The 23991-nt window shown below is 34.7% G+C and overlaps 1 protein-coding gene across 1 annotated transcript in view; it reads left to right on the forward strand.

The window, feature by feature from the left end:
- The window catches only part of LOC123707741, a 51984-nt gene that overhangs the window by 22464 nt on the left and 5529 nt on the right, over positions 1-23991 (forward strand). The window contains exons 3-5 of the mRNA XM_045658061.1: positions 8556-8764; positions 15220-15355; positions 23837-23970. Of these exons, the coding sequence (XP_045514017.1) occupies positions 8556-8764; positions 15220-15355; positions 23837-23970 (479 nt within the window). The remainder of the gene's footprint in view (positions 1-8555; positions 8765-15219; positions 15356-23836; positions 23971-23991) is intronic.

A 23991-nucleotide genomic window follows, 5' to 3' on the forward strand; every position in this document is an offset into this window, starting at 1 on the left:
TTAAATTATAAAGTTATTTCGAATATTTTTACGGTCGTCTCAAAGAGATTTGTTTTATGGAATAGATTATCCAGCCCTAATGCAGTTTTTGCAATTTGCCAGGTAAATACGAATTTAAGAGTGGAACGTTCAGAAAATCCCAGCTAACTGATCCTAAATTGAAGCGCAGAATTATCACTGCCTTTGCAATCTCGTGACGTCACTGATGGATCGGAAGTGACGTCACTCCTTTGTCTATGACATTTAAGAGACCCTTGTCGCGAATAATGGTGCTCTATATCATTCGACAGTATTGAAAGGAATTTGATATTTTTCTTTTATTGAATTTAACGCCTCTATGGATGGAAGCGGCTTCGAATTGTCTTCAATTAAAAGATTTAGACTATATTTTATTTTATTTTTGCTCTCAAACATCACACATGTGTAAAGACAATCAGATACTTATGAAAAAACGTTAAATAAAAGATATATACGTGTGAAAATAACATGATCACTCACGAGGGGACTCTTTGTGTTGAAGAAGTTGCAGAGGGCCAAGCATCCGCGACAATCACTGTAAATGCATAATTATGTAGGAATAAAGAAAATAATATTAATAACATATATTTAAAACAAAAAGGTTTCTAAAACGAATCGGCAAAATGTCTCTATGGAGTTGCTGAAAATGTCTAAGAATAGTGATTTTTCATCACATTTTTATTGTGAATTCGACACAATATGTGCCGACCACTACACATACATACATATTATCTTAAAAATGAACTCAAATTATCAGGTCCTTATAACTATATGTTACCTCTAATAGATGCTTTTTGGAAATTCCATCTCACAGCTCATACTTCTTAGGCAATTCGTTTAGGATCTCCGCCATTCAGTTGTGGAATAGGCTGTCCAACTGGCTACCTTCTTAAAATCTTCTAGATAAACATTTCTTACCTATATCCTATGCCTGTCAATCGTGACTTCTGTAATTCTTGTATTCTTTTGCATCTCAATTCATACATCCGTGAGAGTAGCTTTTTAGTTTATTTTACCAAAAATAATTGTTTTGTTTTATATTAAGGTTGGTGATTCTATATTTTTTAAGATTTGGTACTTCTTGCACTTTACCCATATTTTTTTAGGATATAGGAATGAATAAATATTAAAGAGACAAATGGAATTGTGTCTCAAAATACTTATAGATTACTCCTCATCTATAAATATTTATCATGTGAACATACACTGTTAGTTTAACTAGTAGTACTAGTATTACTATTACTACTATTAGTGCTAGTACACTTCTATAAAAATTGACAGAATATTTCTTTTAGTTAAAACATCAAAATGTATGAGTTAAAAAAACTCAAGGTCCCTTCTGCGTCGTGTGTGTTAAGTTGTTAACACATATGTCATTAACAAAATGAACTTACAACAATACACATAACAACATATATTTATTCATGATGGGGGTTAAACTTCTGAACAAAATCACAAGGCGGGCAAGACAATAACTGCTATTGTAGATATTCGGTTTAAAAAAATCTGTTCAAACGTGACCGCAATTTAATTGTATAAAAAAGCAAATAAATTGTAAACAGAATAAATCTCGAACATATGGTACTTTGATTTCAACTTTTTTCAAAGCTCACTCCGCGCGACTAGCTTTCCGGGTTGCGTCATTGCTTACGTAAGCAATTTCATTCCGAAATTTGAACTAGAATTAATATTTATAAATCATGAATTTAAAAAGAGAATTTAAAAATTGGGTTTTTGGGTCTACTCCAAAAATGTACACAGATGCGACCTTTAACACTGCTATTTTACAGTTTTCTTTCTTATCTTTTTAGTACATTTAATTTACGTACAGTACGAGAATACATATAAAAAAATATAAATTGTAATTACACATGAGATTAAATTATTGTGTGCAATACTGTAACCTTAACATCTGCTCTTACAAATTTTATATAATCTGTTTCAGATATCACAGATAATAAAACCCAACAATTTAAATTTGAAAATGGAATTACTCAGAGTTTGTTTTGTTAATTAATGCGGTAACGTCTGCTAACAGAGCTACAGCTCAAATAAAAAGCAAATCATTCGATTTTAATATATATTTTATTTTAATATTAATTTCGCATTTTAAACTATATAGCTCTATTTTACATCAACATTTCATTACATTGTGATGTACTATGCTTTTATAATATAGTCACTTTATTCCTACACTATAAAATTACAAATGAGTTGGGTGTTAGTTTTGTTATTATACACTTAGTCTATGTAAGTTATTTTTATTTCCATTACTTCGTGTTCTGCAGTATGGACACCTATAGGCCTCCTTCTGAACATTCCATTCCATCTGTTATTTGCTACCTCGTTTCATTTCTCCACAAAAACCCTTACGATGTCGTCAGCGCATTGCTTTTGTGCTCTTCTCACATTTCTTTTTCGTGGACTCCCCTGTAGCGATGGATTTTTTTCTTGTTTATAATCATATAATAACGCTGGTGAGCTGCAAGTAATTGTTTACTACACCTACACCTACTACGCCTATAAAGTGGTTAATTTTTTAATCATATCCTCCAAGAAACCAAGGTATTCTGAGACTCCAAGCACTCCGCAAGATAAATATAATATATATCTTAATGTTGAGAGACCAGTGTTGGCCTAGTGGTTTCATCGTACAACTAGCATCCTTGAAGTCGTAGGTTCGATTCCAGCTGTGCACCAATGTACTTTCTTTCTATTTACGCATTTAGAATTCGCTGGAATGCTGAAGAAACCGGCTTGCCTTACACACAAAAAGTTGACGTCAGGCACAGGAGACTGAGCACCTACTTACTTATTAGATTGATAAATGATCTTGAGATAGAGAAATCTGAGGCTCAGACCTAAAATGATTGAAGCGCCGCTGATTTTATATTGGTGATAGAAATCAGTATTGTACGTTTGGAGTTTAGTCGTTAAAAAGTATATTAATTTTGATACCTAAAATATCACAAATGGAAAAGTATATCGAACGACGCAATATAGTATAATCTACATATTTTTTCCTTAGAATTTTTCTTAAAATAAACCTGACTTGATATTCGAAAATTAAAGTCAAAGTATCGTGTTTAAGATATAAAAACTGTTTGAGGTCGTGTCGTGCAGAAGTAGGTTTTCCAAATTAATTAAAAACTAACGTTTTTCGATCGCAGCTCGCAAATAATTGTTTTTCTTTGACGGAGAAAGTCTAATTAATCATTGAAAAACCTTATCAAAACGTTCTATTAATACCGTTGTCTAGGCGCTAAAACAAAGTTTTAATTGGTATGTGGTACTGGAACTAACAAATATTTCATTAGAGTAGAGTAAATGGATCATCTGATGTTAAGTGACAAGGACACTCCAAATTCCGTGGGCACGCGAGTGCATTGCCAGACTTTTAAGAATTAGTACTTGTTCGGTCCCTAATTCAAATTTGTTAGATACTACTTCAGTTGGTAGCTGGTTTCACGCAGTAGTGGCGCGGGGCTGCGTAATGCTCTGTTGCGGAGTGGAATTTTTTGTTTATACTTTTATGCATCCTACTGTTTATCATTAGTGAGACTATGAGATTCTAAATCTATGAGATTTAAAAAATAATCCTCACATTTTTTACACACGCAAATAGATTGGCACGAGGGTTGAAATACACGACATTAGTGTTGGTGCATGCTTGAATAATAAACTATGAAGTAGACACATAGGAGTCTCCATATATTTTGTGTCGCTATTAAAATGTATAGAACAGGGGCTAACAAACAGACTTACCTGATCTTAATTGATGTCATTGATTTAATCTGTATGTTCCTAAGTTATTAGCTTACTTGTAGAACGCGCTTGTAAAACGAGTATGTCATAAGAATAGCTGACGCTTTGTAATAAGATTACATATATATATATGACAATAATAAGTATAGAAGTCAATATAAGGTTTCCTTTGTTAACCTAGTAGCTCAAGCGTGCGTTTCTCATCCATGAGGTCCTAGGTACGATCCCGGCTGTGCACCAATAGACTTTCTTCCTATGTGCACATTAACATTCGCTCGAAAGGTGAAGGAAAACATTGTGAGGACACCGGCTTGCTTTGACCCAAAAAGTCACCAGCGTGTGTCAGGTACATAAGGCTGATCACCTACCTTAGGTGCCGTTCTCCTCTTGTCAGCAAAAGTAAGCAAAAATACTAGAATGAAGTTTTTGTAGAAATCCTCGAAATTGCACTTCGTTTTCAAGTATAGACAATGTGTAAGTAAATAATTACTGTCAACGTAATCATCAAGAAAGTCAAGGCCCCCCCCCCCCCCCTTATCGTGCTTACGTAGTACTTGAACGGCCCCTTAGACTGACAAATGATCATGTATCAGATACAGAAATCTGAGACCCTGACTATAAAAAGGTTGTAGCGCCTATTCATTTATTTTTGATGTTTACCTGACAAATTTATATCTTATATCTTTAAAATTTATACAGAAAATATTCCCAAAATATTGTACGTTTATATACGTTTCAAAAATTATATTTAGAAATAGTTTATTTTTCATTATGTCCTCCACTACTGCATTGCAAATACATAATGATGATATAAATATTACTTTATCTGAGTCCCATATTTTAAATCACTTTAAGTTCAAATTGCTTCCACAATATAGGCATAACTATGTTATGATAACATAGTTTCTATGTGAGCTTCCCAATAACGCTTGTATTATGTTCTAAGAAGGTAGGGCAGCCCCTAAGCAATAAACAGTCTATATATATTAAGTAAACATTGGATCATGTAAGCTCACGTGCTTTGAGCCGAAACTCATCGATATTTAGCTAGAGTGATTGATCGATGACGCTGAAGTTCTAGGCATACTTGCTATTTATCATACTTACTACATACGAGATTGTTTAATAAAAACCGTCATTTGTTTTAGTACCTAATTATTTTAAATGGAATCATTTAAAATAATTCAATTGCACCGAGTTTCTTTTGTTTTTTAATAATACAGGGGCAGACGGCCAGAGTAGATGTTGACCTGATGTTCGGAAATACTTCAGTGGTTAACTGGCCTTTAAAACCCTCAGTTGTGAAATGTCGTCATGTTTTTTGTAGTACAATTAAGTTGTAAATTCTGTTTATAAGTGAAATTGGTTGCTTAAATATGTTTTAAAAAAGACAATGCTTTTGTTATTATTGTACTTCCATTACTTTAAAAATCGATAAATAAAAAAATCGTTTATTTGCAAAGACAGTAGAACATTCAGATTGATCAATTATAAAAAAGACAACACAAACAGCCATCTAAATATCTATCCATCTATCTATAAATAGTCATATTAATTATCATGATATCATAACATCAATTGCTCTTCCACGCTATAATAAGCACAGCTGAAATATATAACTTCTAGGAAAGTGATTAAATAGTTTGATAGCCATGGCGGTAAAATTTTTGAATACAACGTGGTTCAACATCCAGGCTCCCAAAGTCGTGTTCGATCCTTCGGTAAATAAGTTACATTCCAGATGAATCAGCTACATGCAATATACATTACAATACCTATTAATCTTGTTTCAGTTCCTATTTTCTCTATAAACCAGTGCAAAAGATGTCATCGTCGTCAGACGGCGCGTCGTTGATTTTTGGGTTAAAAAAGTTCTTCACAGCCTTTTTTTTTTCACCGTACGAGCTTATGATATTGAGTGTCATAGTGTATAGCTCTCGACGTTTTTCTGTGCAATATCAAAATACATATTTCAATATCCATAGATGGCAGCATGGCAGTGTTGGCCTAGTGTTTTCTTTCTACGTACGCATTTATATTCGCTCTGACGGTAAAGGAAAACATTGTGAGGAAACCGGCTTGCCTTAGACCCAAAAAGTCGACGGCGTGTTTCAGGCACAGAAGGCTGATCACCTTGTCTATTACATTAACAAATGATCTTAAAACATATACAGAAATCTGAGCCTCAGGCCTAAAAAGGTTGTAGTGGAATTGATTTTATGTTTTTTATCGCTGGCAGCGTATATGTAAATATAGGGTAGAAAGGAAATATAATTTGTGCACTTCAAGGACGAAATCTTGGAAACCACACTTTACCTATTTTTTTTATGCAATAGGAGGCAAACCGGCAGTTGGTGATTAAGGCCCCTCCTAGGTGGTCGAGTCGGTTGGCTGGTTCCACATAGTGGCGGCAAAAACTTTAGTTGTGCAGCGACGGAAGTCGAAGTGATACGGATGGTATTTTGTACTTTGACGTTCGATGATGAAACTCGGCTTTATTACTACTTTAGCCTTGCCTTCCAAACGACCGCGAAACTGAACTTAGCTGAAAAATTACTCTAAAGTGACCGAATCACAATAAATATTTAAAAATGCAAATGGATTAACGTATTTCATTAAGCGTTGACTTATTATTTAATCAGTCGTGACATGAAGTGTTGCGGATGACCTCGTTTGTAATTAATTGTTACTCGGGCTTAAGTCGGAGGTTGGCTCATTAATTTTATAATTTAACTTTTATAAACATTATTCGATACCCTTGCTAAGGAACATTTCAATTAGATGAAACTCAACTTAAAAAGGAAAAAGGGACAAAGTAATTAAACATCTTTTATTGCTCAGAAAAAGATGAAAACGTTGGAAATCTTTATACCCGCTTTTGAATTTAGAATTTTGTTTAATTTATATACACAGCGCGGAAACCTCGTTAGCTTGAGATTTTATAAATAACCTTTGCAGAAAGACTATCGTTTATTTTATAACAGATTTTTACGACTGTGTAACAGAAGAAAAACAAATGAAAATGTTTATAAAAACACCTTTTAAAATCCCTTTTGTAGTAATAGCTAGCAGGGATCGTCAAGTTCTTGCAGGAATAGATTATGAGCTCGTTTTTTAAACGCCTGCTTAGGAAAGCAGCCTTTAATTTAAGAAGGATTTGGTGAGCGTGTCGCGCATTTATGCGACTGGGTGACGGTTTCTATCACCGCGGATGGGCCAAGATGAGGAGGAGGAGAAAAGGCTAGGGATCCCGAAGGCTAAAGCTCCCTGGCCTTTTCCGCCCTTTCTTTATTGTTCATGACCGCCTTGCTTGCGTCCGCACTTGATATCGCTTTTACTAAGTTTGTTAGGCTTGAGTCTCCGCCCAACATCTAGCAGAGTCGGTGCCTCCTCACCTAGTACTCTGTACAGATAACTACAGAAGCTTCCGTGTGTCTCTAACCAAACATATAAGAACGCTTTCAAAACCAGACTGACAATTTAAACAGCATGTTCAAAATATTACAAATCACAGATAGAGCATCACAATATCTTATATATGTATAAATAACATAGATTTTATAAACACACCTCGTTTATTTAGACAGCCTTTATCAATTTAGTTAATTCATCAAAAACATTACTGTGTTGTTATTGTTAATTATACGTTGTCAAAGTCAAGTATTAAGCTAGGTATGTTTGCTCAGTAGAAATGGTTTCTCAATTAGGCAGTCATGACAGAGTGTAGATAAGACACGTTTTCTTCAGCTAAATAGAATCCCGACACGTAACAATAGCACTTAAAGAGGACTTCAATCAATTGGTTCGTGATGTCTTGAATTCTCTTATGCGAACTTCCGCAATGTACCAAACAATAAATGTTAAGAATTATAAAGCTTTGCTAGTGCTACCGCGTAGCCCGTAGCTGGCGTTGTAAATAGTATTACAAAACGTTGATCTTTTAAGATTTATTCTTCCACTACACTTTTAACATTTGATTTAATAATTACGTGAGAAAATCAAATATTTTTAAATAAATAAACGTGACAAAACATTCCTTAAATTCCTTACGAACTTAGAATAAAACGAATTATGAAAACACCTGTAAATTGTTAATACTCTGTAATTCTCACGATACTGCTTGCAAGCACAAATTCAAAGTTAGGTTTTTGAACAGTGCAATCCTTCAGCCTATCCTGTATAGTGCTCAGCACAACGGATATTTAGATAACTTTATTGATATTCCATACATTAACGTCGAGATTATTAGTTGCAAAATTCAATGTTCAAATACTTTAAAAAGTTTATTTATTTTGATTATGCTGAGCAGTTTTATTTAGTTATCCTAATAGAACACGACTATTTATGTACACGCATATATTACTTAATATTAAATAAAAATACATTACTATATAGTTACGTTAGGTATCCAGCATGTCTTATATACACAAATTGTCGGCGTGTTTTAAGTATCAGGTTATGAAGACACATATATATTGCAATTTTTTAAATGAATGCTATTTTTATCTCATTGTCCACAATCTATCATATCCAGAATTTCAATTTAGAACTAAGGACTTTATTTAGTATATGTTTTACCGTGAACGGCTGTAAAGCTATTTTCCTTTTTAATCCTATTTTCCTAACAAAACCAACGTCATAGTAGTGTGCGACTGAGATAACGATGTCATAATCATCCCACGGTCTCTTTCCTATCAATATTAATCGCCGGGTACTGTACCGATCCGTTGTCAAGACCAAGGCTGACTTTAATCCACCAATCTATTTTTCAGGTGTCCGAGGCCTCCACAACCTAGATATAAACGTGCCAAATGCAGTACTCGTTGGTGAAACGGTGACACTTGAATGTACCTGGCAATTAGAAGATGAAGAGGCCCTGTACAGTGTCAAATGGTATCGAGGCAGAGAAGAATTCTATAGATATATACCCAAAGAGCTTCCACACACAAGAGTATTTCCATTACCGGGTATCGAAGTTGATGTAAGTACTGAACTTTGCAGTTCGTGTTTACTTATCTTGAGAACTCCAGTTTCACACACGATGTTAACTGATTTCACTGTGTACTAATAAGCTCGTGATAATATGCTAATTGGTTAGAGGTTAAACTAAATGTATTGTCTAGAGTTGAAGTCTTGGTTTCTATTCCTGGATGGTTACATGACTATTGAATTTAATTCCCAGGAATTCTATTGTTTCGGTATCTAGAAGGCTGTATGAAGATATTATGTTGCCTTTAAATTTAGATTAGAGCCCGCATCTTTTTCTATGTGGATTAAAATAGCCTATAAAGAATAAAATATATTATATGTATATGGTACTATAATATAATATATGGATCTATTACAAAAATTCTAAATTCAAAATGCCTTTACAAAAGCACAAATGTTTAATTAAATAAAGATTTGAAAAGAATTACCTTGAATAGTTTTTGTAACACCAATATTATTTTCCCATTGTAACTTTTTATTTGCTTTTTGCTCGATTATGTTGATGAATGGTTCTAGTATAAAAGTGTTTTCCCCACGGTAAAAACTGAATAGTGAAAGCGGCTATATAACATCCAATAGTACAACAAACAATTGAACATGATTTGCGAAACTTTGTGGGAAATTCATAAAATGTACAAACATTTTACTAATCCAACTAACGATGCTTTTACAACATAATAAATAGACATTCTTTATCTTTTGTGTTAAAATAAACCAGCAACAACATATAAGGAATTTTTATTAATAACCAAACAAAAGATCTACAAATAATAACTAAAAAAAATGTCTGGCTTAATATTGTTTTTTTATAGTAAATAAATATATTTACTGTTCTACAGTGGAAAATAATTATACCTATTTTTGAAGTGAAACTTCTTTATCGGCGTTGGAAAAAAAAATTATCGTCACATTTTTCGGTTACGCGTCATCTTTTTCTTGTCCTTGTTCATCACGGTTGATTCGAAAAGATTCGAAGCCATTAATAACAAATATTTATAATAACGATAACAATTGTAGTAATAATTCTATTACGGTTACTGAAATTCTGTAATCTATATAATTTGTATTCATGTCTTTGATAATAAAAGCCTTTTGTTAAACTGTATCTAATTTAACTTTATTTAATCAATTTCTGTAAATTGGCATGCAGTAGATCATTTTTCGAAAAATAATGTCATAAAGAAGTTTCACTTCTTACGTGTGTACACGTTTTTGTTTTTTTTTTAATTTTGCCTAATTAGTAAAATAATATGTATCGTAATACAGTGAGTAAATGCTGCCAGTGTTAATGGTACACTGCCACAGGGGAACTTTTTAAATTTGTTTAAATTTTAATTTGAAAATATTATTAATTTTGTGTGTTATTTTACTATGTAGGGTAACGATATTGTAAATAATTAGTTGTATTCAGTTTAATTATGTTTATCATAACAACATTTACAGAATCTTAGCCTGAATTTCAGACGCAAAATGCCAAATAACAAAGAAAAACAACATAGTTCTAAGTAAAATAAATAAAATAAGGCCTTCAGACACTTCATGAGCATTCAATTTCTTTGTAAATACAGAATAAACATTGTACATAGAGAACTTATCAAAATAAAGAACAAAGATAGTGAGGTCTCCAGTTTTATTAGACAGGAACTAACTTTCCAACTGCTAATTCCTATGAGCAAATAAGAAAGTAAGTATGTACTAACATTTACGCCTGCATACATAGTAACATTATGATTAATTAATTTAATACTAGGCGGGACGTACTCGACTGTATATTTGTTCTATGATAGACTAGATGAGTTTCCTATCGCCTACATAATGTGTGTTAAAACTTAATACAAAATTCAAAAACAGACCAAACAGAGAATCTACAGCTATGCATAATGAACAGCAATTCATTTATATATATATATATATATATATATAAATGAATTGTAAATCTTGTTGCCTACTTCTGTGGGCCATGGCCTACGATTGGGTGTTGAGGGGCGCGCTTCTTCCGGGATTGCGCGTCTTCTGCTATGCAGACGACACCCTCGTAGTGGCCAACGGGGCAAGTTATGGGGAGGTGGCTCGACTCGCAACGGTCGGCACGTCCCTTGTTGTGAGACGGATAAGGGCCCTGGGCCTTAGGGTGTCTCTTGAAAAAAACGGACGCCCTATTGTTCCATGGCCCTAGGACTGGTCCACCTCCTGGGGCGGTCTTGATGGTGGAAGGAGTGGGGGTTCCGGTGGCGTCCAAGATGAAGTACCTTGGTCTCGTCTTGGATGGCCGCTGGAACTTCGAGGCCCACTTTGAAGCTCTCGGGGGGAAGGTTGTAGGGGCGGCGGAGGCGCTTGCAAGGCTATTACCGGACCGTCTCGTTCGAGGCGGCGTGCCTGTTGGCGGGGACTCCCCCCTGGGAGTTAGAGGCGTTGGCCCTAGGCGACCCGTATCGTCTCAAGTGTGAGACTAAGGCAGGTGGCCGATGGGCTGAACTGGTCGGACCGGCAAGGAGGCAAGCCAGGGAGGCCACCTTTAATAGATGGGCCCATGATCTGGCTATGCCTAGGGCGGGAGTACGCACCGTGGAGGCGATTCGCCCATGCCTACGGGAATGGGTGAATCGCCCGAGTGGAGCCGTGTCCTTTCGGATGGCGCAGATACTGTCTGGGCATGGGTGCTTTGGGCGGTATCTGCACAAGGTGGCGAGGCGGGAAACCCTTCCCATCTGCCACCATTGTGGTGCCCCAGAGGACACGGCGGAGCACACCCTGGCCGATTGTGCCACTTGGTCGAGGCAACGCCATGACCTAGTGTCTTTCGTCGGGATGGACCTCTCGCTACCGATCGTTGCTGCAGCAATGCTTGGTAGCCAAGAGGCATGGCGTGGCCTCCTTCTGTGAGCATGTCCTGCTGCAGAAGGAGGCTGCCGAGCGTCAGCGGGACGTGCGTGGCGATGGCCGGAGGGGTTGTGCTCGGCGGCGGCGAGGCGGGGGTGCGGGGGCAAGACGCGAGGAGCGTTTGCCCAACAGTATCCCCCTGCACCGTCGCTGAGCCCGTATGCAGTCATATTCGCCTAAGTTCCCTGGGTTGAATGCCTAGTGTGACCCCCGGGGGACTCAATGCGGTGCCAGACGTCATTCATTCAGAATGAATGTGTCCGGCATAGCAGGCGATATGGAGGGCTCAGGAGGAAATTTTAGTGGGTCGGGTTTCTCCCCTCTGATTAGCAGAGGGATAAGAGTTAACCATCCCCACAGTCCCCGCGATAGCGACTGCATGCGCTCGCGGGCCTGCAGTTGTGCATTTTTACCTCCTTCATAAAAAAAAAAGTCTTGTTGCCTAGGAACGTTTAGGAAACTCGTTAAACGCTTCGTTCACTCACTTTTCTGATGGAACTTTAGCGACTTGATTGAATATCTTTTTTTTATTAACTGTCTAGGGATTCAATTAACTCTCTGATTTAACTACTTTACTGCGACATATATATATAAATATATATAGATTAAGAGTTATATATGTAAATATTCTATAGCCTATGTGTCTCTAGCGGTGAACGAAACATCAAAACGACCCAGTAATTTTGGTGCCAAATCCTTCTTCTTTATTATGTTAGTACATATATATTTTGCTATATATCACAAACTTGGAACATTAAAATCGTTTATTAAAACCTAAACTTTACTTAACTTATATAATAATAACAAATATTTTTTTATATAAATAAAAGGAAAATTATAACAAATTTAAAAAGTTTGGTTCCTGTGGCAGTGTAGTATACCTTTAACGCTGGCAGTATTTCCTCGCTGTATTGCAATACTTATTCGTTGCGCGAGGAAACCACCAGCTCTCTTGAACCCCACGGTCCAAAAGTCTCTACTCCAAAGGGAACGAAATCGAAGTCGGAGAAAAGCAGCAGATCTGGGGTCACCGCTACTATCTACCAGGCGCCAAACTAAATATTTAACTAGCGCCTGTGCACTTGAACTCCACGGCACAAGAGTCTCTACTCCATATAAAACAGAATCGAAGTTAGTTAGAGGAAAGACTCTTCGTATGGCGTCTCCATACTCCATGCTTGACTTGCTTTTTGATTTAAAAAAACATTCTAGGCAGCCTTAATTATAATGCTTTAACGTCATTGTTAGTGAGCATAAAAAAATCAATGGCGCTACAACCTCTTTAGTTCTGGGCCTCAGATTTCTATATCTGTTTCATGATCATATGTAAATTGAATAGGCAAGTAGGTGATCAGCCTTCTGTGCCTGTCAGTGTTAGTGAGCATAGAGATATATATATTAAAATGATTTAAAAAAACTATTTCGAATATGATTATTATCTTAACACTGGTCTGTGTTGTTATAGGCTTTTACATAATTTACCAAAATTTTGATTAGTTTTTATTGATTAAAACTTTATAGTTAAACATAAAATTTGTTTTTATACAACATACTCATGACATCCCTTAAGCCTAAATCAACAAACCTTATTCAAATCTAAATATAGTTTGTTCGTTAACATTTAATTATTCACAGCGAACAAATTTCAAATAATAATATGTACACTAATTTACATACAACAACTAACAAATTAAAAACAGATTGAAAATTCTCTGGGCGGGGGCTCCCCAGTACCAGCTCCTTCCACTTGACCGTATTCAACGAAGAGCGGTTCGAACCGTCGATGACCAATCCCTCTCCGAGCCGCTCGATCCTTTGGCGTTGCGTAGCGATGTGGGGTCACTCTGCATCTTCTACCGCATTTACCATGGAGAGTGTTCAGAGGAGTTGTTCGAATTAATACCTGCAGCTGAGTTTCATCATCGGACGTCGAGGCAGAATACAAATTTCCACCCGTATCACCTTGACGTCCACCGTTCCACGACTGAGCGTTTTTCAAGGCAATTTTTGACGCGCACCACCGCTACGTGGAACCAGCTGCCCACTGAAGTATTTCCAAACCAATTCGACTTAGGGTCCTTCAAGTCCTTCCTTTTGTATCATTTTTGTACCATATTGTTGCAAGTAAATGGTTATTATTATTTGTTATAAACGCTGTTAACATAACTATATAAAATCAAATGCATCAGTCATTCATAATCTCGCCCAGTGAACTGATAATAATACCTGTACTATCACTATGTAATCAATTTAAAACCATTTGAACATGAAACAAAGCCTTGTTTTAATAGCGTTTCAGTACTAATTACGCAATTGTTTCCTCGTAAATAAATTAATGATTCATTCATTGTAAAGGCTTTCATAGTCCGTCGTTAAATATTTGTGTTACAATTAGGAATTAGATGCGGTATGGTTTTAAAGATACTTAGAGTTATCGAGTCCCATATGTCATTAGAGATTGAGGCTCTCGTTTCTATGTGTAAATTTCAACCACAGATGCAAAAATGTTGATAGAATTTCTGATAATTTATGTCAATTCGTATCATGAATTTCATAATTCAATTAATTTTTGTTCTTTTTACTTAATGAACTGTAGCTGCGAGGTTACGAGGTTTCTTAACAGATGGGATAAGGGTGGGTCGAACAAGCGGCATAAGTAATATTCTTATAAGTTTTCTTAATAATCTTATTACAGCTGAGGTGTCATTGCTTAAGTAAGTTAAGTTATATTTTATACTTTTTTATAAATTTGACAACTATTAAATCTTAATCCTTGGGATTGTTTGCTCCAGTTGAAACAATTTGTACGAATCAAAACTTGACGATTAAAAGGAGTGGCGGAGAGTTCCTTGCCTGCTCTACACCCTTGGCTTGCGAACTAGTAGTAAATGTCAAGTTAGAATCAATTTAACTTCTTTTATATCCATAAGTATACTTGGTTATCTATGTGACTAAGTTATTTTAAGTTTCTGAGTTTGAGGCTAGTAAACTTAATCTATAAGAATATAAATGTATCGCATAATATGTTCCTAAGGTCAAAAGTCCAATACGGTTGGACCAATTCGAATGTTAATTTATTTATTCCATGAACTCACAGGAGTTCAAGTTTGAGTTTAACAACTTAAATGTGCAATTATGTATGTTTTGGACATACATATTTGATCGCTGTAATTAAAATAAGCTTGAGCAGTGTCAGCCTAGTGGCTACAGCGTGCGACTCTCATCCTTGAGGTCGTAGGTTCGATTCCCGGCTGTGCACCAATTTTCTTTCTATGTTCGCATTTAATATTAGCTCAAACGGTGAAGGAAAACGTCGTGAGGAAACCGGCTTGCCTTGGAACGAAAAAAGTCGACGGTGTGTGTCAGGCACAGATGGCTGATCACCTACTTGCCTATTTAATTTTTAAATGATCATGAAGCAGATACAGAAATCTGTGGCCCAGACCTAAAAAGGGTGTAGCGCCATTGATTATTATTATTAATTAAATTAATTTTATCCACAAATAAGTCTTCTATGTTTCGCTTTAGGGCTTGCGGAATTGGAATATAATAAATTTTGTTTATCAGATATCCCGATCTGGTGCCCGACGCGTTGTGCTCCAAGAGGCGACGCCGGCAATGGCCGGCCGTTTCCGCTGCGAGGTATCCGCCGACGCACCCACCTTCCACACGGAAATACGATCCGCACCACTGGAAGTTGTTGGTAAATATTAGACTAAACTACATTAAATATTTTATAACATTTATTTAGTATTTGTCCCATCAATTATTGTTTTGTTTAGTACTACTCTAATCCAAGCATGATTTTGAGATAAATGTAAATTTGAAATTGCATACGAACACTTTGGAATCGATATCGCTGCTAGAAGTTATAGACGCGTTGGTCTAAGCATATTTAGTTCCTGAAATTAATCTTCGTAGTATAAGGATATATATATTACGTGTAACTCGTCATTTGTAAGGTTGGTAGATGAAAACTTCCTGGCTAATACAAACTAACAATAAATTACTCAATTACATTTTTTGTTGATATGTCAGATTAATTTCTTTACAAAAGCTTGTCGCTCGGCACACTGATACATTAGTACTTTAGAAAAATAAAATACAAGGTTTAATATGACAAGAAGTTATATGCAAACATAACAAACGCGAAGAGAAAAAATAATAAATTGTAAAAACTAAAGGAAAATTCATGTTTGTAGGCTATGAATTTTTTAAATATTTTTCTCTTCATATTGTCGTATAGTTGAATGATTTATATGTTATAAATAATAATAAGGGTACAAAGAAGTTATTTATGACGGTCTAATAATAAAACTAGTGGAAAATATTGAACATCGATTTAAATGACTGTTTTCGAACAGGAACCTATAATAAAAATAACAGCTAAAAAATAGTCTATTTCAAAGTGCTCACTCTGGTGTAAACTCGATTAACGCTAATCAGAGTAGTACATTAAATTACCCGATGTTACATTAACAAATTAGAATTGTATATAAAAAGAACGATTTCACATATCAAATCAGATCACGATCAGAACTAAACATCTTTCGAATTTTACCATATTAATTGACAACTGATTTAAGAATGCAGAGGGCATCATTTAACTCCAGACATAAATATATAAATATATAAAATAGATAGCGGAATTTGATTTACTCAAAAAATTGTGCGAAAAGGGTTGATTTCTATTCAAATAATATTTATTTCTCATCGCACGGCCCTTAAAGAATGTAGAGGTCCAAGAGTAAATGGTTGGTAATGGCTCGTCATATTGAATGTTTGTCAGTACCGGTATAGTAGCTGTACCGGTCACCAGGCGACAGTACTGAAATACTACCACGTGTTCCAATGTCATAGCCAGTAACAACAATAGCTGAGATTTATTCTTGGTTTATTCATATCAAAGGAAACTCCTTTTATGGGACAGCAGGCAAACGAGCAAGCGCGTCACTTTCACTGTCACCTGCAACGCCTGAGGCTAGCGGTTGTATTGCCGACCTTTCAGGGAATAGTAAATATAACTGGCAATGGTTGACTTCTTGACGAGAGATTAAACTCAAACACTTCATAGTATACTTTGGTAATTTGGTCTTAATTCGAATACACATTTTGCCCACTAATGATAACAAATTCATTCAATTGCTAAATCCCTGTTATTGCGATAATTAGAACAAATATTTAACTGTGACAAACACGAAATAGCACACTAAACGCATTACGGAAATTATGTAAATTACACTCTCCAAAACCCTATTTTGCTTATAAATGTGTCATTGCAAAGCTCTAATAAATATAATTTCGCACTTAATGCGACGAAATTGTACATTTATTCATATATGAATTCGTTTACTTGCATGGTTCAAATGCCAAATGTACGTAGGTAAATTCATTAAGTAACTGTTCAATTTTATTTTGCCCGTTTTTGACTCACAAGATTTTGAAATTGGTTCAGACACTACATCCTATAATCTAATTGATTGTAACAAGAAATTGTCGCAATCGCAAACAAAAACTGTTTTGACTACACCAAAGATTAAAAAAAATATCCATGACAGGTCACTGTCAGGTTTAGTGTTAAGCAAACAAAAACAACTATTGAAATTGTCACACGTAAAACGTGGCATTTCTCAGCATTTTTTTCTAATGAAAATTCATTTTCATCTATCTCAATACTTATTAGTCCGGTCCGTATAGTGGACTTTTGCTACAATATGTGATATTTAAAATATAATTATATTTATATATGTAAATTTATATGAGTTGTAAGCTTTCAACACTTTACCGACTAATATATACTGCGTTTGAGCTTTAAATTAGCAGTACATTATTAAAGATTTTTTAGAAATTTCTCAAACATCTCTCAGTTACTATAAATAACTACAATAATACAAAAGAAAGCATAAACTTTAAAACCACATTCATTCAATAAAAAGCCAACAATGTTGTATAACAGTTGGGATCATCTCTCATTCTTACGGCATCCAAACCCCAATTACGGGCATCTCCTGAATCAACAATTCACCCAAATTTGAGGTAAACTGTATAAGGCATTGTTCATTCTAACGTAAATCTCGCTACCCCTGCAGTTACATCACAATACCATTGATTGTACTATCTTGTAAATTACCGATCCTTTTATTTTAAGGATCGACAAATACCCGGGTATCTCGGTAATGCAATCGTGATAAAGCTATTGTTTGCTGTCTGAACGTTGGCATATCGTATATGTCATGTGTCAAATGTGATTATGGTTTGTTAAGTGAGCTAATTGTCATTACTAAGCGCAAAAAGAAATTTATCCGCCTTCTTGTAATTTAATCTATACTAATATTATAAAGAGGAAACAGTTGTGTTTTTGTATGTATGTTTGTAATGTTTTCACACCAAAGCTACTGGACCGATATCATCTTCATTTCGATCGAAATTCTTTCACCTTTAGATAGATGCATCTTCACTGACTGACGTAGGCACATTTATAGCACATTACAAAAAAATACATTACTTTACAATACACTAAACTAAAAATATTATAACCCAATTTGTGAGAACATTATCCATAACAAATCTGCGACAGTATTGTAGAACGTATCAATGTGTACAAAAATATTTTTTACCCATGGGCGATTATGTTGGCCTATCCAGAGTCGGAACTCCAGAACATCAAATTGTTTTGCTGTCATAAAGCAAAACTAATATTATAGAACAAAGTTTTGCATTTTGAATTTTTGTTTTTATATTTAACAATTTATAACAATCAAGCTAAAAATTCCTGAATTGATAAAAACATTTTTTCACTACCAACATGAAATCAAGAATCTTTCAATACCTACATAGTATTTTTAAATATTGGATGTATTTTTGTTGTAAAGTCAAATCTGTATATTTTAAGCGTGTATCTAATAATCTGAAAGGAAGTAATTAAAGACTAAATAAAATATCACTTTTGTGTTAACAAAATATTCTTGTCCCTACCACGGTTGATTCGAAGAGATTCGAAGCCATTAATAACAAAAATATATAATATCGATAACAATGATAGTAATAATTCTATTACAATTAATGAAGTTCTGTAATAATCTTAGTAGTAATAAGGTAAAATGAAATAATTGTTTTATTTATATTCATGTCTATGATAATGAAAGCCTTTTGTTAAACTTTATCTTATTTAACTTAATTTAACCAATTTCTGTAAAGTTGCATATAGTAGATCATTTTTCGAAAAATAAGTTTCACTTCTTACGTGTGTACACTAGTATACGCACACATTTTTTATTTATGTAATTGTTTAATATATTTTTATGTATACACTTTCAGCGTGATGTATCGTTCTGGAATTCAATGTAAATTAATGATGATGAGACAGAGACTTGTAGCGTAATCGAGTCACTGCTGACAGCACTTTCTTGCAAAGGCCATGTTGTTTTATATTTTATTTTAAATTGTTAGAATCCGTATTAGTAACTACGACAGTACCAGTTTTTGATAAATCGCGTACGATATAGATTTTTCCTTTTATTGTATTGCTGACTCAATTCAAACGATGTATTCTTCCGCTAAAAATTCGCGCTAAAGGTGCAGTTCAAACTTATAATTTGAAAACCGAATGTTTGTGAAAATTATTTTTCTCAACTCTATCACGGAAGTTCTCAGATAAACCTTTTTGGGGAAGAAAGTTATATGTAATTCAAAGGGGAATCTTATTAGGAGAAAACAAAACAAGATCTATAAACTCAATCAAAGTTTTGATTCTATTGAGTGGACCTCAATCCCGAAGCATAAATTTGTTATATACTTTCGTCCTTTCATTCTACCGGTTTAACTAAGTGGCGATAGAGTGCGCATTTTAAGTTTCAAAGTCAAAGTCAAAAATCATTTATTCATATAGGTAACACAATGTACACTTATGAACGTTTGTAAGGAGCTGCAACCATCACACCATGTTCCACATGACATCAGCAGGAGGCATGGTGAAATAGGAGCACGCACTCTCACACACACATCCTCGTGGGAACAACACGCAAATACATAGTCAAAAATAACTAACATTACCGCATACACGAATTCAAGTAGGAGCAGTCACCACAAGTAGCACCCGTTTACGAGTATCACGCATGGCCAGCCACCGGCCATCTCGCCATATTTTAGGAAGAGAGACAACCCGACGCATGGACGCCGCAAGCAAAGCAACGCCAAAGCAAGACGATCCTTGAAATGTGAACTTGGCTACATAAGATTATGCGCTTACAAACTAAATAACTTCGCCATTTAATTAACTGAGTCTTACACGGAAATATTTCGACTTTAAAATTTCACTTAAACCTATGCTGATCTATTATCAGCATAACTTAATGATAGCGACTATTGCAAGAAAACTGTATTAAAGACTTCTAATTCCACCGATACCTCTTTTGACTGCAATTGTGCGGTCGTCATGGCAACGCGATACAATAATTTTTTACCGCATTAAATACTAAGAACTTTTAAACGCAGTACATACGAGATTTTATCATAAAATTTTATGCTTCCAGTGATTTTGATGTTCAGAAAAAGACCATCAATTAAAGCCACTATTGACATTACTATTTTATTAATAATATTCTTGACGATCGATTGAATTGACGATTGGAAGGTATTTAATTTACAAAACAAATCAATAGCAGATGATCCATAACACGTCCGTCGCGTCCAAGCACCCGAATGGAAAAGAATGCAGGTGAGGTACCTATGACCTAGTCAGCACGCAATATCCCGTTCCACAAAAATGACATCTGCACACAAATGTCCCCTAAGAAATTAAATTTTAAAAAAGGCGTTTATTAAACATACATTTGCAGTAAAACAAATTGTCTGGTTGTATATTTGTTGAATGGTCATACATTAAGCTTTGGCGTGCAGTATTTTCGATACTTGGACAATAAACCAAATGGCAACGAAAGCGTACGTGCCAAACACAACCTGGATATGTATTACTTCAATTGTTACTATAAAATTCACCTGCCAATAAATATTGCAGCATAGTTTGTTTATTAAAATATTTTCGTAAAGAATATAGTACAAGTTGTGTTTCGGAAAAAATCGGATTTTGCATGCGTCAGTTTCCAAAGAAAAAGTGTTTTAGGTAGGTGAATACATGCTTTGACTGTGGTTCCAGAATCTTGATAAAACAAGTAATCAAACACCTTTGCCGATGTGCTGTTTATTTGAAGTTAAGTATTTAAAAATAAATTATTATTTTCGACTAGGACATGCAATAATTCAGAAAATAAATAATATATATATATAAAATAAAAGTCTCATTAAACATTAGGTATTTTTCCTCTCAAATATTCGTTTTCTTTACAAGTTTTATATCACTTTTAAAAATAAATTTAAAGTATAATAACAAATTTTCAAGTGAATCCCCCCCCCTGGGTTCACCCCCGGGATGTTTAAATTGATCAGTCTTATCGCAGTTTTTATATATATGCTATTATACATTTTATTTTAATAAAAGTAATAATAATCCCTAAATAAACAAGAATCCATAACCAATCAAAAATTTTCACACGAAATAAAAAGCAATCATAAGAAATTAATTAGGAAAACCTAAACCAAAACAATCAAATATTTACAATTTTACTAAACTAATAAGAAGAAAATTAAAACAAATTTAAAATAGTCTCTGTGGTAGTGTACCTTCAACACCGGCAGCATTTCCTCGCTGTATTCTTTCGTGATACTTTTCGTTGACCGAGGAAAGCATCAGATCTGGGGTCACCCGTACTATGCGCCTCTGCACTTGAACCCCACGGCCCAAGAGTCTCTACTCTAAAGGGAACAAAATCTATGTTGGAGGAAGAACTCGTATATTGGAGCCATTTATTATTTTCCGCCTGCTCTGCAGCCACCCCAGCATTTTGTGCTTGTCCGAGAGAGGTGAGACGGAGCTAAAGTGTCCACACAACTAGCATTCCATATTAAAGCTCGTCCCATTTTCCAAGGGACCAACGATATCCTGCTTACCATAAGTCTCTAACGATTAGACAAGCTAAAGAAGTACATAATAAAGCAATTGAGTACTTAATATAGGGACTGAGAAATAGTAGAACTTTTCTCGGTTCAGTCAACGGATAAGAAAAAACAGTCCGTTAACCTATGTTTATGGTGTATAAACATGAATTATATTTATATACAATCATGCATTCATTATATTCCAAGATAATTCATGTTTGTTTGATAAATTAATCCTCTTAAGATTCTGGTATCTAGTTATGTGTACCCAATTACCTATACGATACTCCGCCATGTCTAACCGTAAATTCTGGTATATCTTGCCTCAATATTTATCGAATCAACATATGATTCTCTCGATAGGCTTTTATAAGCGTTTGATCAGTATTTTATTAATAGCAGTGTTAGTTTAGTTTGAACAGCAATTAGTAATCCAGGGTCGTACATTCAACCTGGGCTTTATCGAAGTTTTTGTTCACCGTACAAATAGAAAAACATTATAAGCTTCGAAATTTTTAATAGGTGTCAACACATACGATTTGGTTATTATAAATTCATATTTAGTAAATAAGTAAACTTACGTAAACGTACGTAACGCCACTAAATTATGGTTAAAACGTATATCACATGTTCAAAAGAGTAACAAACTTTGCATGCAAATTTGCAAGATCTTTCAGCAAGTTGGTTGCATGACAAATTTAAGTAGAAACAGTACTCCTACATTTCTATTCTTTGTCTTTTTAGCTATTTTTTTTAGTTAATAAAGTCAGTATAAATATTATCTTAAAGCCAATATAGATAAATCAATTCAAAGAACACAAACAGACTGTAAAAACTATTATTGGAGTCTATTATATAATTTGTTACATATTTCTTAGCGAATTCAGTACGACATTATTATTTACTAGATTGTATTTTCAATTGTTTGTATAGGACATTTCAACTTATTGAAAAATATGATGAAAGTATTTGCGTCATATAAATATAGAGAAATACAATTTTCCATTGTGGTAAATGTGTAAAACCTGAAAATACGAAAAATGCTTTTACGTCCTCAGCAGTAATGTACGGGGAAAGTTAAGACGCAGGTGGAGTTTCAATTTAGCACTAACTTTTATTAAGTTTCATACATTTCTGTCGATAAAAATTGTCTTCGTTTTACGAACTTGCAAATTTATGGTAACACTGGCTTGTAAAGTGGATACAGTAAATTGATTTCGGGGGATTTTTATATTTTAGCATAGGTGAAAATGTCAAACGTACTAAAATGACGCCTCGTTTCGTTTGATCGTGATTGGTCGAATGTATTGCTTATTATTATTACGAATTTATTACATAATAATTATAATTAGTCTGCTGGAATATGGTATAGGATACACTGGCGCATTATCTGTCATTAGATAAATATGATTAAGAGAAACAGTTATATCGAAAAAGTAATTAATGTACTGTAGTTATAGTAGTGTTTTGTCTCTTTCTGACTAGATACGGATGAGTACTTTAGTTAAAACGCTTTGTTTAAATATATTATTAAGTCATCAGTTTTTTCACAATGTCTCGTTGAATTAGGCATTTTATATAAGTTTTTAATTCAATAGCGACGTAAATATTAAATTCGAAATAACGGCCGAGCAGCTGTCTAGCTAACCATAATCACTGTATCGAGACATCGTTAATACGATTTATATAATATACTAATGCTATTATTTTAATAAAATTTATTAATCAATAAACTGCCTCCAGTCTATTGTTCTATATCTCCGCTTCATTGTTCTATATATACGACGGAGCTATAGGTATCAGCTGAAATCTAAAAAAGCCAGCAAATCAATAATGGATAACATTGTCAAGCTTCTGGAATATATAATTACTATCGTATGGAGTTCTAATAATATTCTGTATTTATAAAATCGGTTTTATATTCTAGGCATTTCTATACAGTTTATGGTATGACTTGTTTTTGTATTGGACGCCTTTATCCCAGTGGCACTTAATAGTGACAACATGAGGCTATGATTAGAGGGTTTGATTGTATAGGGCATTGAAAATTTAAAACGCTACAAATCGCGTGATTTATATTAGAATCTATTGTTTAGTAAGTTAACTACGAAAGCGTGTTTACTTTGCAAGCCGTAGACAATATAATGTAAAATGACATGTTCATTGGTATTAAATATGCAAATGTTTACAGAGACCCCAGAATGGGGTCCCAAACTGGTGTCGGACCGGTCGTGGTACGGCGTGGGATCAACGTTGCGTGCCACCTGTGCGTCACCACCAGCGCATCCACCCGCTAACTTGACGTTCGCACTGAATGGGCGAGAGGTAAGGGTAAGATTTAGAGTT

This window comes from Pieris brassicae, chromosome 3 (genome assembly GCF_905147105.1).
Source record: "Pieris brassicae chromosome 3, ilPieBrab1.1, whole genome shotgun sequence".
Classification (NCBI taxonomy): Eukaryota; Metazoa; Arthropoda; class Insecta; order Lepidoptera; family Pieridae; genus Pieris; species Pieris brassicae.